This window comes from Phocoena sinus, chromosome 1, assembly GCF_008692025.1.
Source record: "Phocoena sinus isolate mPhoSin1 chromosome 1, mPhoSin1.pri, whole genome shotgun sequence".
NCBI lineage: Eukaryota > Metazoa > Chordata > Mammalia > Artiodactyla > Phocoenidae > Phocoena > Phocoena sinus.
The window spans coordinates 96,058,310-96,073,958 of NC_045763.1; the positions used below are offsets into that span (position 1 = coordinate 96,058,310).

At 39.7% G+C, this 15,649-nt stretch overlaps 1 protein-coding gene across 1 annotated transcript in view; it reads right to left on the reverse strand.

The window, feature by feature from the left end:
* Positions 1-15,649, reverse strand: part of VAV3 (vav guanine nucleotide exchange factor 3) — a 406,520-nt gene that overhangs the window by 141,625 nt on the left and 249,246 nt on the right. Inside the window, exons 16-17 of the mRNA XM_032621142.1 lie at positions 11,050-11,151; positions 10,642-10,742 (exon numbers count right to left, since the gene is read on the reverse strand). Coding sequence (XP_032477033.1) covers positions 10,642-10,742; positions 11,050-11,151 — 203 coding nt within the window. The remainder of the gene's footprint in view (positions 1-10,641; positions 10,743-11,049; positions 11,152-15,649) is intronic.

The window sequence follows — 15,649 nt, forward strand, 5'->3', positions numbered from 1 at the left end:
AGAATCTATGAAAGTACCATTCTGCTGGATACTGTGCCCAGACTTAGAACCCAGGCTAGGTGAACTTGGGTTCCTAACGGAACAGTTGTGATACCTGTTTCACTGGTTTGACCAGAAAGACCTATATGCCAGAAAAGCCCTACACTACTTTCTTCTCTACTGTTGAGTTAGAGAAAGAGCCTGAACTGGGAGGCACAATCTACAAGAAGCACAAAACAGGAGGGGAGTTTAAGTTTTCCATCCAAGGAGATTGAGGAAAGCTTTGATATTTCCCGATGACCTCTAAAATGGGAAAACCTCAGATCTTTCATGGTCAGTGTTTAAAAATGAGTGTGTACCTTAATTTTAATTCAGAAGTATTTTTTTTCCTGACTCTGCAGAGAAGTGTTTTTATGTCCTGGTGAAGTAGGTCTGTTGTAATATGCTTTAAATGTATTTTATTTTTGGCATAAAACCTATGATGGCCCACGTGGCAGTAGTTGGCACGCCACGTTCCAGGAGTGCTCTGGGTTTCCTCAGGAAGAGGAAACGATGGTATCTAAGGTGATGATCTAGCTATGCAGATACTTGCACCTCTTTACCCAGAAAACAGATCTGGGAACAGAAGCCCCTCATTTACAGGCCCTTCTTATGTTGTTGCTTAGTGCAAGCCGGTCAGCTCCCGGCATGAGTGAGCACTGACCACGGAACACAAGAGGCATGAATGCGACCGGCAAAGTGAGGAATAAACTAGACTCGGCTGACCACCTTACCCAACACTTTCTCCTTCATTTCTCCCACTGGCTGTTGTCTTCTGCTTTCTTTCTTTGCATCTCATCAAGCAACTCAGCTTTCCTCATAATTCTTATTGGATGTGCCTGCTCTTCACAAAGCCTCCTCTGTGTAACCCAGATAGGAAAATGGAAAATGGGCTTTGTGCTGGATGCAACTCCAACTCTGAGGACATGAGTCCTTGATTGGGGCTTACCCTTTCCTTGCCACTACTCCCTGTCCTCAGGGCCACCACATTCCCCCACCTTCTCCACTGCCACCCAGGAAAGAGGCCTATTTCTTCCATGGACTTGGCATCGAGCAGTTCACACTGTGATCTGCTCATGCTGGGCAGAGCAATAAATAATGGCTCTTGAAAGTCTGAGCTTTTATTTCCTCATATTTCATGGCAAGGTTCTGTAAATATTCTGAGGATAGGGCAAAAGCCAAAGGACTAGAAATAACTCTTAGAACCTGTTCCGAGTTCAGAAATTTTTAGCCAGGCTCCTTTATTTATACTTTTGTACTTGTTCCAGGGGCCGTACCATCAGATTGATTGTCCCCGTTACAAACACAATCTAAATTCTGATAACCATATTGATGCAACAACTTAAAACTTTCGTGAAACTAACAGTGATGAGAGAGCAGAGAACCCAACTGCAACACCGTTTCATAAATTTTCAAAGTAAAATTCCGTTTTGGCTGGGAAAATAGAATAACAACCTCTCCTGATGAAGTATTCTATGGAAAAGTTGCTCTGATTTTGAAGTCTACAACACCATCCTTCATTTCCTCTTGATATATGCCCAAAACTACACTGGTGGGCACTTGGATCTCTAAAAAACTCTTTGGGCGCCACAGTGCTGCATCAGGACTAGAATAATAAGGGCTGATGATTGTCAAATTTAGTTTGGCTGAATTCTGACCAAATAGAAAGCTTGCTGGTTGAGATCTGATGAAAAGTTCTCTCTCTCTTTTCTGTCTCTTTTTCTCCTGGGAACTTCCTTAGGATAGTAATTCAATTCTTCAAGTTTCCAAAAGTTTTTAATCCTCAACTTGTCTTTACCCTGCAGCCGATTTTTCAGGCTCCTATTGATCAAACTATAAAATGTTCTTACCCTTTCAAGAACCCTTCTAGGTGGTGACTCACAGGCCCTCAAGGTATTTACACCTTGCGTTCTTTCATCATGTCCCAACTGGTTCAATGCACTTCAGAGAAGTGCTGTTACTGAGGTGCTTGGAGCCTGAGCAGAACTCTATCTTCAATGCCGGCATAGGGTCAGTAGGCATATTTGTGTAAGACAAATGATTTTCACTGAGACTTTAGACTCATATCATATCATTAATTAATTATTTTTTTTTGCGATATGCGGGCCTCTCACTGCTGTGGCCTCTCCCGCTGCGGAGCACAGGCTCCGGACGCGCAGGCTCAGCGGCCATGGCTCAGGGGCCCAGCCGCTCCGCGGCACGTGGGATCTTCCCGGACCGGGGCACGAACCTGTGTCCCCTGCATCGGCAGGCTGACTCTCAACCACTGTGCCACCAGGGAAGCCCTCATTAATTTTTTATACATAAACTTCAGTCCTATTATATTTGTTTTCCAATACAAGCGACTCTCGATGCATACATTATTACACAATCTGCTTTGTCTCTTGTCTGAAGTTCTATTTCTTAAGACTAAACAAATCGATGCCCATTCAGATCATTTGTCTTAAAAGGGGCCACAGAAAAGTAATTACCAGGAAAGCTTCTGAAGGTTTTTTGTCATCATGGCTAATATGCTATTTTTATGAAACATTAAAACTAAAAGACAGTTGGGCTGATCAAGTTTTGGAGGAAGTTGCACAATGCTGTGTTCACCACTCAGATCTACAGCAATATTTTGGAGAAAAAATAAACAAAAAACTAATACTTGGAAAGAGGTTTTGATTTCAAATCTTTTCAGGAGCTCTAACAGGAATTCAACCATATAATAGTTTTCAGTTCACTTTAATAATTATTAATATATCGTTAAACTGACCCAAATAACTAAATGGAAGGAATAATAACTACCCTTGAGTAAAAAATTGTCTTGATGAGTTAAAAAAGATAACTAATTTATATAAGAGGCTTTAAATAATGTTAAATAGAACCAAAGTTATTTTTTGGTTATGAAATCAATGATCAAGCTTCAGTTTATGTAAAAGTCATGTGATAAAATGCCTAATGGTAGAAGGATGAAATAAAATTATATTCTAAAAGTTCATCTCTTATGATAAAATACTGCAATACTATTTATAAAAGAGCCATTTCAGATGCCAATTTGGGGTGCAGGTCCTAGATAACAATCTTGCAGGTTTAAACCATTAGGATACCAAGACAACTTCCTTCCAATTAGGAGTGGCTGCAGCACCTAGGAGCAGTAGCTGGCCTAGATAAAAGAGCGATTAAACAGATAAGTAGGTGGGGATCTGCTTCTATTAAATATTAGAGCAGCTGAGCCTTGCACTCCCACTAAAGGAAAAGATGCAATAAACCGAAGTCATCTGCTCCAGCAATATTTGCCTTCCAATGTTACTTTCTTTGTTAAAAATGAGAGGATGCAAAGCAAGCTATAATATTGATTGTCAAGGTAAGAAGGGGCCAAGAGGAGTTTAGCCGTATATTACAGCAGGGAAAAACCACAAATGCCCCCAAAGGTTATAGTCTAGGACTAGACCTTCATGGTGGTGTACTGGGAGAAAGAAATGCCACTCTAGAATTATATTATCTTTGCAGTGACTGGCTGAGAAAGTGTCACATAATGGAGTTCATAACTATGCATTATTAAGGTTGGAAAGTTTCGGCAGCACACTTCAGAGTCCGTGTACATGTTGATCGCTGAGGTTGCCATGGGGAATGTGAAGAAGTCAACTCAAGTTCAGCAAAAAAGAGAGTGGAATTGCCTGCTCTTTATATCCATGCAAATCCTCAAATGTTAAGACATAAACTAATCACCAAACCTTCAAGTTTGTGTCCAAGTTGCATAGTTTGTCTTATAAATATATATATAAAAAAACCTTAAAGGACCTTTTATAACACTTGAAATGTACTTGAGTTAATAATCTGTCAGAGTCAAATATTAATAAGAATGAATTTCTTCATTCAGAAATGAACTGCATTTTTACCAAGTAATTATTATTTTGAGGATGAATGAAGACTAGACAAATTTCAGGGATATAGATCATGAAATATAAAAGTTTTCTGAACCCAGGGGAGACAACATCCAAAGAAGATGTAACTTCCACAAAAAAGAAGAGCTATTTCAAATGCTTAATGGTTAGTATTTTTACCACATTCAACACTATCAAGGATTGTATTTGGGTTGAAATATTCCTATTTAGGAAAAAGGAGTAACAACTTGAGATTAAGCACCTTGACTTTGGACTTGGTACTAAGGGATAGATACAAAAGATGAGAAACACATTCCCTATGGTGAAGGAGCATATACTCTACAAGAGGAAATAAAAAGGGGCAGATGGAATTCCTTGGTGGTCCAGTGGTTAGGACACCTCACTTTCACTGCTGAGGGTCCGGGTTTGATCACTGGTCAGGGAACTAAGATCCCACAAGCCATGCAGCATGGCCAAAAAAATAAAATAAAATAAAATGTTACAAACTTCCATTAAAACAAAAAAAAGGTGATTAGAGGATGGTTATTCACAGTGCAAAACTCTTAAAAAAGTAAAATAAAATAAAAAAGTGGCAGAGACAGTAGTGTTCCCTAAAGAGTCCATGGGTTCCATTACTTGTCCAGCTCCCCTTATATAATTAAGTTGAGGCCATGTGACCAGTTTTAACCAATGAACTTCTGATGTTAGAAAATGGATTTGCTCACTTCCAGTCCATAGGTCTTAAGAGCAGCAAGCCCAGGAGCCATGTGTTGAATTCATAGTCACAAGATGGAACTAGCTTGGATCCCCAAGCCATTACTTAGAAGGGAAGAACCCAAAGCCAACAGGGCATGTGTGAAAATTAAACTTGTATGTGTTAAAGCCACTGGGGTTTGGGGTTTTTTAGTTACCACAACACAGCCTAACCTTGGCAAAGACATAAAACCTACACACAAACTAATCAGAGAACAATTTAATTCAGATGACTACTGGGTGGACAGGATAAGGTTAAATGACTGACAAAGAGCTTGGAGAGGAAGTAAAAGAAGGGTAGATATTGGAAGTGTAGGGAGAAAAGGCAGCATATTTCAGGGAGGAGAAACACTAAGAGCCATGCAAGAATTCTAAAAATGGGACTGAATGGAAAGGGAGTAGATTTCTCCAGAAATAGAGGCATATTTGTCATTAGGTGTTCCATGAGCCAGTTCATTTTCTTGCTACTTATTAACCTAACCCAAGTGTCCCTTGTCAAAGGCCTGATGATCAATGCTCAGGGCATGAACCTTAACTTGAATAAATACTAGAAAGGAATGCAAAGGTCTACTCAGTTTTCTGTCTTTCGTTCTTAAAGTATCAGCCAGGGATTCAGATCAGGTTTTTATTCCACTTATCCCACAACCACTCGAGCTCTAGTCTCTACAAGGGTAGAACCAGAAACTGTCCAATCCCCCACAGCCTCCTGCTTCTGCTTCTAAGACTACAGTGATTTTCAGGACCCAGAAATCCTGGTACACCACAGTTCTACGCATTACTCTATTTGTCGGTCTGTCCACTCACTCATCTATCCATCATGGCTTCCCAGAGGTCAGAACATCAGTTCAGCATGATTCTTATCAGTGAGAGGCTCACCATCTAATTGAAGTTTGAACATTATTCTGTGAGGAATGGAAGGTACAGTGAACAAATAAGTGACACATCAGACTTGTTTTTAATAAAGATCGTGTTGCAAATTGCACAGTGGAAGTAAAATTAACAGCAGGGAGTTTGTAGCTGTCCAAACAAGAGACAATGAGCTTTTGTTTATAGCAATACCATATCAGTGGATATGGTATCTCTCTCCTAGGGAGACTTAGGAGGAGAACTAAGAAGAATAGGTAAGTGAATGAAGATGAAGGAGGCCGGTAAGTCAAGGCTGACACCCAGGTTTGGGTGAGTGTATGAATGGTAGACCCTTAACTAAGACAAGGAATAGGAGGAAGTTGGTGGTGATGACTAATGAGGTTGGTTTTACATATATGAAATTTGAGGTCACTGTAGGACACCTGCGAATGGATACATGAGAAGAAAATGGAAATTTGGAATCCAAAGTTCAGGAGAAAAGCCTTAAGTGGAAATGGAGTCTTATCTATCTGGGTTGTAGGTTATAGCTAATGCCCGAAAAATTAATCAGACATACAAAGGATGACCTGGGGGATGTGGTGGATGGTTAATTGTGCCAGATGATCAAGAAAGGTCAAGTAGGGTAAGGCCTGCAATGTGATAACCAGTGGAAATGACAATTACAAGGTGGAGTGGAAGATTCTTTAGCCTTCATTTAGCTCCTGGGTTACTGTGTCATTTTGTACAACTAGTACCTCTTTGCCAACTGACTGCTCCCTTATCTATAAACCTGTCCAATGTTGAATGAAAATGCTCCACTTTTTGGAACTGTCTTCCACCCCAACTATCCAACGTTTATAACTACTTAGCCATTCCTGGTAGCCGTGGCTTTCTGGACCACAGGTGGACTTTTGACTCACACTGAGCCAACTGGAATCTCTTTTTGTCTGTTGAGAATATAGACTGTGTTAACCAACGAAGCCATAAAGATCTGTAAAGGTGGGGTCAGTCATCTCAAATACCGAAGATTTAATTTTGTGGGGGAACCTGGATTCTATACGAATTTAAGTTTGCCTTAAACCAGTATTATTCACTTGCTTTAAATTTGGCTGTTGGGATGATTTTCCCCAAAGTCAAGTTCTCTCCTGCATACAAAAGTCCCATTCAAGTAAACTATATCTCTAGCCTCTGATATATCATGTCCTTCCTCCTGCCCTCCTTCCTTACACCCGTTTTTCTCCAGTCATATCACTCATGGAAAGTTACCTTGCTGAACTCCTACAAGCAATTACTCTTGGATGTTGAAATAAAGAACTGTGCAAAACTTAAACGAATATTGGGAATCGGGATTCTCCATAGGATAGGTAACAGCCCATAAAGTCTAGCTTGTCCATGTCCTCAAAATACTACCTATTTTACCACATTCATAACAGACCCGCCAAGCTGAAACTCACACTCTACGCATGATCACTACCTACATCAGAGCAGGAAGGGGTGATGTTGAGGAGAGGGTATCATGACTTCCAACTTTCAGAGAGTATCTTTTTGGAAGTGAGGGACAGAAGGCTACTGATAGAGCTGTAATGGAAGTTCCTCTTCGCTCTGAGGATAGATCCCTTTATTTCTAAGGGCTACCCATCAAATCTTAATCCAAAGGCAAAAAAGGGGCGCCTCCTTCATAACACTAATTAACTAACTACGAGCATTCATTGCTATCAGTCTCTTAAAAATCTTGAGCAGGAAAGGACAGAAAGAGGAGAGAGGATGAGAATGAGGACACAGCTGTGCAAAACATAAGGAGAATGCAGGACAACTAAGGATGCAAAGCAGAGAAAGAATCAAGAGAGCAAGGGAATTACATTCAAAACTCCAAGAAGCAAATTTAGCCAGAGGTTTAAAAAAACTATTTCTTGCTTTATAATGAATTAAATAACAGAGTTTAGAGAACAATCCTACCTTTTGATGAATGAGTATAAGTAAGCATTATCTATAATCTGCAAAGCACTAACTGTTACTCTTATTTTCATACTCTTTCTGACTCAGTTTCCTCATCTTAAAATAAGAGGCCCTGGAGCTTAAGATGTCTAAATTACTTCCAGCTATTAGACATTCCATGGGGAAAGGACAGGCATGGTCCCCAGAGATACCTGAATTTCTTGCAGCACGTCCGAACATTTAAACCTAAAGACGTTTAGTAGTTACTAACTTAATTAAATTTAAAGTGTTTTTTGCTTTAAAACAAACAAACAAACACAGATTAGAATTTCTCTCTCTTTCACAGAGAAAGCCAAGCACTTGATTATGTACTTGGGTTAGGTACTATGCATTTGACGCATCTGGCATGTATCATCACAGCTAGTTCACAGGACTGGTCGCCAACCCAGGGGTTAAGAACAAACTCAGGAGCTGGCTTGTCTGGATTTGAATTTTAGGTCTACTGATTAAGCAACTCAGACATGTTACTTATTTCTCTGTGCCTCAATTTCTCATCATTGCTAAGATAAAAATAGCAATAATACCAACTTTACAAAATTGTTCTAGGACTAAATGAGCTAACGGTGGTAAAGTACTTAGAGCAGTACCTGGTACTACAGATTTATTCAAAAAAACAAAACACTTTTGAAAGCTAGGTACTATTATTATCCCCAATTTATAAGGGAAGAACCTAAGCCTTTAAAAAGTTAAGTAACTGGGGGACTTCCCTGGTGGTCCAGTGGTTAAGACTCTGTACTGCCAATGCAGGGGACACAGGTTCAATCTCTGGTCGGGCAACTAAGATCCCACATGCCATGCAGCACAGCCAAAAGATTGAAAGAAAAAAAAAAGTTAAGTAACTGTGGACCAAAGTCACCCAGCTAGAAAATTGTGGAGCCTCATTCCAACCCGACCAAGACTCCAGAGCTGATAGGCTTTAATGCCTTCTCATGCTGTCTCCTTCCATAGAGCAACTCATGCACCAGAAGAAGACACTGAACCAATGACTCAGGAACAGACACTGGGAATATACCACTCTCGTATCTGGCTAGACCAGGAATTCCCAGCTGTTTCCTACTGACTTGTGTGTAACGTAAAAATTTTAAGTCCTTTTAATGTCATTCTTTTTTTTTTTTTTTGCTGTACGCGGGCCTCTCACTGCTGTGGCCTCTCCCATTGTGGAGCAGACTCCGGACGTGCAGGCTTAGCGGCCATGGCTCACGGGCCCAGCCGCTCCGCGGCATGTGGGATCTTCCCGGACCGGGGCACGAACCCGTGTCCCCTGCATTGGCAGGCGGACTCTCAACCACTGCGCCACCAGGGAAGCCCTTAATGTCATTCTTGTCTATCACTTCAAAGTTTGGTGCTCACTAGTTTCTCTATACACATTTGCTCCACATCACAAAAACAACCAAAATGCAGATTAAAACCCATTCCTTTCAAAAACTGGCTTCTCATCGTAACACCTTGGATGAAAATATTGAATTTTTATTGTGTCCAGGCACTTTGCTAGGCATAAACATTAATTCATATATCCTCACAATAATCTTCTAAGTTCCATTTTTCAGATGAATAAATGAAATGTTTACATATTTTCCCCAAGCTCACGCAGCTAGCTAAGAGCAGAGCCATATTTTCAATCATCTCTGCTTGACTCACAACCACTCTCCTACACTATTCCCTTTAGACTGAAAGAACCCTGCCAACTATGGGGTCACTTTATACTCCTCAGAGACTGAAACTCATAAGACAGGGCTATGGGGGTTTATAAAAATCCATTCACCTACTGTGAGCAAGTAACATGTTAATTGTCCTCGAAGAGATTAAAGGAAAGAACACATAAAGATGGAACCACAGAAATTTAAGTGATAAATTGTTTCAGGTAGGCGATTAATTAATAATAATAAATATATGTAATATTTCTTTTATATTTTATACCTTTGTAGATTGTTTCAGACCTTGAGAAACATTAGTAGGTGCTAATCTTGTCTCCTTTACCTAACAGCCCTTGAGCAAGTTGCATAAGCACCGTGACCTCCATCAGAAACTGGGAAGGGCTCTTTTGAGGACTGAATGAGTCCCTGTAGGAAAGGCCCGGCAGAGGCCCAGGCAGGGCAGGCACAGTGCAGGTGCTCAACTAATGTCGGGCTCTCTCTCCTTGCACTGCCCATGCCTGGCATCGACAATGGCTCATGGGGCCCTGAAAATACATCTACAGAAGGAGCCAAATGAGAGGAATGTGCTGTGATCTCAGTCCTCTAATAGGATTCACACCTTTTGTACGATTGCCTATTTTCTGAACTCAGCTCTGAAATGAGCTATTATCCTCTGTTTCACTCTTCTTCGTATTATCCAAAATAATTCAATGTCCACCTTTCCCTTTGGGAAAATCAAAGGTTGACGTGGCTACCTTCTGAACTCAAGCTGTTAAAGATCCCTTTCTTCTGTTCAAAAAGTTTTACTGATTTTGAAAGGTCTTATTGATAAAACACAGAGCAACTCAGGGGAAAAGGACAAAGAGAAAGAAGAAGAAAGAGAAAGAATAAAGAGGCCAGAAAAGAAAGAGAAGGAAGAGAGCCCAAGAGGAGCAGACAGAGGCAAAAGGCTACTGAATGCATAATTGCCAACAGTTTTAGAAACTGGCTCAGGTCACAATCACGGAGCATTATTTTTAAAAACCAAGGGGAAAATATTTACACAAACTCCAAAGGATACGTGCTCTTTGTTAAATGCTGTAAAATGACAATGTATTCAATTCATTAATTCATGAATCAGTCTGTGTAATGTTTACCCCTGGCAGCATTAGCATTTCGGAGATGAATATTTAAGAGAAAAAAAGGAGAAATTCAAAAACCAAAGACAGAATTAAAGAACCGTTTTGTTTTGTTTGTACACCTCCATTTGTGTGTTTTGGCTGTATTTGTACAGTGTTGTTAAAATTTAGGGGTTAGGGGGCGAATGAAATGGGTGATACGGAACCTTCCAAGTCCCTCTTGAAGCCCTCAGCCTCCCGGGTATGTAAAAAAGTCACAAGAATTTCCAACAATTTCCTAATTGTGCTCATGAACGGTAGTTTCAAAAGGCGATGTGTTATAATAAACATATATTATGAGTAAATTAAGCCTTAATTGTGTTTAGCAAGTTTTACGTTCTCATTAAAAGCAGAATCACAATAAACATGACTTACCAGCCGAATTAACTCTGCCGCAATTGTCTACTCTTCCCAAACATTCTTTGTGTGCTCTTGCACCACACTTAACACATAAATAGCCTTGATAAAATGTTCCCCTGCAAGGTAAAATTAGAGGGTGATAGGTTAAAAGGTGCGGAAATTCTGCCTATAGGAAATCATTACTGCCAGAAAGCAAAACAAGAGAACACAGTGCTATGCAGTTCCCTTCAGCGGAGGGAGAGGACCTTCCTGGGTTCTGAAGGAACTGTCCAGGCACAAGGCCAAGGAAGGACCTGATGGATCCAAACTCGTAAGGCAATATCCCCACTTGAGAACATTTTTGCTGGGACCTTAGCAAAGTCTGAAACATTTGGCAATTATACCAGTTCCTTTAAACTGAAAACCAGGATCACACAAACTTACCTCAGGAGCATCTGGCAGACTTTGCAGGATGTAACCCGGTTGAAGGTGTGCATCTTGAACTCATGGAAATTGGAGTCTGCATAGTCTGGCCTTATGTTGGACCTATACAAAGGGAAAAAAGTAACATCCTCAAGAAAGTTTCACAACAAAACCGCAGTCTAATTCATCAACATTACATTGGGTAGAGAGGTGATTCAGTCAAATAGGCTATTAAATATGCAGTGTTTTCTAAGCCAAAGTATGCTTTGCTTTAAAATATGCACCAAAATCTGGTTGTGTGAGAGCCAGCAACTTGTAAAGATTGAAGCAACCTAATCCTCCTCAGCATTGAGTGTTCCCAGGGAACTTTACAGAATGGCCATGTAGGTCAACCTGTCAGGAAAAACATAAAACCTGCTGGATATTCACACTGTGTGATCATTTCTTTTCTCTAGCCACATCACTGAAACAGAAATGAGCTGCAGGGGGCGGGAGGGAGGGGAAGAGGGTGTGCTGCATTTCCACAGGGTCCAAACAGGTATGTGGATTATGTAATGATCTGTAAAAGTGAATACAATTTTATAAAAAGTGTTGAAACAAAGCCTCAGTCTGATCATTAAAAACTTCCTCCTTAACAAACAGTCCACTTTCCTTGCAATCCAAAAACTAAGCAAAATTATTTTATCATTTATATTATACACATATGCAAATGAATACTAAGTATACTGCACAATGATATTCACCGTGTATTTACTCTGTCCCGATACTGTGATAAAAATATGATTTGTTCATTATATCTCACTTAACCTTCACACCAATCCTAACTGGTAGGCACTAATAATATCACTAGTTTACAAACAGGGAAACGGAGGCTTACATTAAAGTAAAGGAAATGGCAGAGCTGGGAACTCCAACCCAGGTCTGTGCTCTTAGCCACCAAAGCTATACTGCAAGGAGGAATTCAACAATATTCACCTTCATATAATTAGATTTTCGTGTCTAATAGGCATGTTGGAAACTGTTAAGTTTAGTCATTTCCAGAGGATTTTTTTATATTATTCTTAATTCTTCCATGTCACCAAAGAAAGCAGAAAAATTAGGAAAGGATTACTTAAAAACGAATACAGATCAGAGGTACACCTAGAAAGCGAAGATGATGTTCTCTGAGATGTTACAAGCAATTTGTGAGACTGTAGGAAAAGTTTGAGATACTGATGAGCTAGGATTTCCCCTTTTATAGAACACAGCAACTCTCAACCACGTTGGTGTAATGAAGCATAACACAGGCGGGCGACCAGGCATCAATCTCTGAGGTACCAGGAGAAGCCTTATGAAAAAACATTCACAAAGGCAATTGGAGTAGCAGGCAGTGTTGCAGAAGTGTCAGCAAGGTCAGCCTTCCAATCCATCTGCTGAATATGAGCGAGCTCAAAATGAAATCAAATATTAGTGCCATCTGGGATTTCTCTGCTCTGTGCTTCTGGTGACCTCACTTTTTAGGAAAATGTTCCACTGCATGCTGAAAAGCATGGCCATTTCCATAGAGGCATTTTTTTTTTTGTCACTGATGAAGAAGTAGAGTTCTGCTGCAGGAAAGGAAAAGGTGGGAAAAGATAATGATCTAGAAACAAAATTCTCTTCACATTGTTTAGAAAACATTTGATTCTTGAGTCCATACAGCCAGACGGGAAGGGCCATTGTCCATTTCTCTCTGAGCGTCAAGGTGATAGTCACAGAAGAATTGTCAAATAGCAGCTTTGGTCCCGGGAACTTGAAGAATTCATCACCCTGGAGTTTTAGAATAAAAGTGGGTCTCCTTCAGGCAGGAACTCAAGTAAATAGATACCAAATAGGTAAGAATTTAATTAATCTTAGAAGTCTGCCTGGGACATAGGTAGAATACCTTTCTCCTAGGGTCAACCCAAGTTGTGTGTGTGTGTGTGTGTGTGTGTGTGTGTGTGTGTGTGTGTATCATCATTTGTATTTAACACTTTCACCAGCTAACTAGGAATAAGCTGACTTTTCAGAAGACAAAAGCTGAGAGGAAGATTACACTAAGAGGTTAAAGAGAAAAATCTTACATAAAGACAAAAACTCAGAAAATATTGTTAACAGTAGTTGCCGTAAGTTAAGTGAGACCTGAAGTAGTAGGGTAGCATGATAGGAAGGAACTGTTGGAAGTTTTTTTGTTTTTTTTTTAACTAAAACTGCATACTATTTTAAAAATTTTAAATCAAACATTAAAGAATAAAAGTTAACTCTATGACCCTGCAACTGCTATTGAGACATTATAGAATATAAAAGCATAGCTGAGGGCAGGAATCTGAAATTAGACCACCTGGGCTTAAATCCTAACTTGCAAATCACTAGCAGGGTGACCTTGGGCAGGTTAGTAAGTATAAAACAGGAATACTAATAAAATCAAACTTGTAAAGGAAGGTAATTTATATAAAGTGCTTAGGACTTTGCCTAGCCCAGAGTTGGTATTCAGTAAGTCTTGGCTCTAATTTATAAATTGCTGATTCCAAATCCACATTAATAATGATGTGATCAGGATAATGCTTTATGAGTGGTGAAGAGTCCCTTGATAGTCTTGGGAATTTCTAGAGGGTCCCCATTCTCCTGGGAATTTCATTGCAGGAAGGTTGTTGTATGTTCAGTGTCCTTGGGATCAGGAATCCATATATAATGATTTAAGCACATTAAGAAATGGGGTTACTCAGGAGAGGACACATATGCAAAAAGCCCAGAGAATTAGATGAAGTCATATGAAGCACCAACTAAAGAGAAGAGAGACATCAATACACATGGAGATGCAAAAGTCAAACACAGTAAGTTGGCTAGATGGGAAGAGCTAGAAAGGCAGGTTGAAGGAGAAGAGGATAAAGAAACATCAGGTTTATAGATTTGGTAACACAAGGACAAAAATTATCAAAAGTAGAGTTTATTGCACACCTCTAATGTACCAGGCACATTAATTGACTCTTCATATATTTTTTCACATTTACTTCTCATAATAAACCTATAAGGTAGAGTCATTCATTCACTTCATATTTATTGAGCACCTACCATATACATAGGCCGTGAAGCAGGAAGAGAAAGAAAAGCCCTTTAGCTGGAGCCTGGTGGGTGAAGAGGGGCAATGTAGGAGATGTGTAAGAGAGGTTGGCAGGGCCAAGGAAAGAGCTGATCTTACATAGGGATTGACCTCACATTTAGTTGACAAAAAAAAAAAAAAAAAAAATCTCTGGGGCTACTATGTAGAGAATTCCTTGCAGTGTAGCAAGAGTGGACATAGCAAGACCAATTATGGGGTTGAGTTGCCTGCAGATGAGAACTGAAGATCCAATATAAGTCAGCTCACTTGCTTGGTCAAGCAGCTATACAGAAAGGATTCCATTTTCATAACCTGCTTTGATATACTACAGTTTACTTATGAGAACGTGAGTGGAATCTCATAGATTCCATTTCTTTTGCTTCATATAGGGTCCATTATTAATACAATTAATCAGTCAATCAAATATTTATAGAGCGAGGCATGTTGATCCTCTTAAGTCTCCTTATAACTACATGTTCTCCTCCAATTGCCCCCTCTTGTCACCTGGTTCCATGTGGGAGCCAAGATAAGGACTACACAGCTCGGCTCAGCCTAGGCATCCTCTTCATCCGGCAGATCTGCATTCCAACCGTTCCTCAGGCATCTCAAACGCAGCACATGCAAAACTCAACTCCATACTTTTCCTAACATACTTGATTCTTTTTTTAAAAAATAGAAACCCTTGTGTCGAGGGCTGATTTTCAATAGATGACAGCAATGGAGCTGCTATGTATGAAACCCTGAAGCAACATATCTGATTCTAATCAAATTCTGATTTCAATCCATCACCATTCACCCCATCTTCCAGCCGAGAAACTCAAGAGTCATGATGAATTTTTCCCTCTCCCTGAAACCTTCCTACATATTCATTCTCTCTTAACCTCTCATCTGTTCCAATTTCTCCTTCCCTGACACTGTGACCAATTTCTATTGATTCAACCTTAAAAATACCTCCTCTAAAATGCAAGTTCCGTTCTCTCTTCTCACTACCTAATTCAAGCCCTCAATATTTCCTAACTAAATTGTGACAATGAACTTCTTAATTATTCCATCTCCTACTTTCTCTGCCTATATCTTTTAATAATATAGTTTAGAACATAGGAAGCAAATATTAGCAAAATAAAATAATGTATAATGATCATGACTAATTAGAGTGGAAGATGAGAATCAATTTATGACATCATACTATCTCATGCCCTGTCAATATTACCAACATTCAAATATTCAGTTCATATCTGGGTGCCCACTCCAACAGGAAAAAAAAAAATCACCATTATGGGCACTGTGACAATTATGCAAAACACAAAATAGTTTATTTCATCATACTGCATTAAAAGTTAGGTGAGAGAGCTGGCAGCATAAGTCGGTGCTTTGAAAAATACTTGTCTGAATGCAGCAGGCTTTTTTTTGCACCAAAAATACACAGAAAAGTAAAAATATATACACACATAGCTGTATGTGTAAATATTGCTGAAATTCAGAAAATATACATTTTGACAAACACATGCTGGGCATAAAATTACA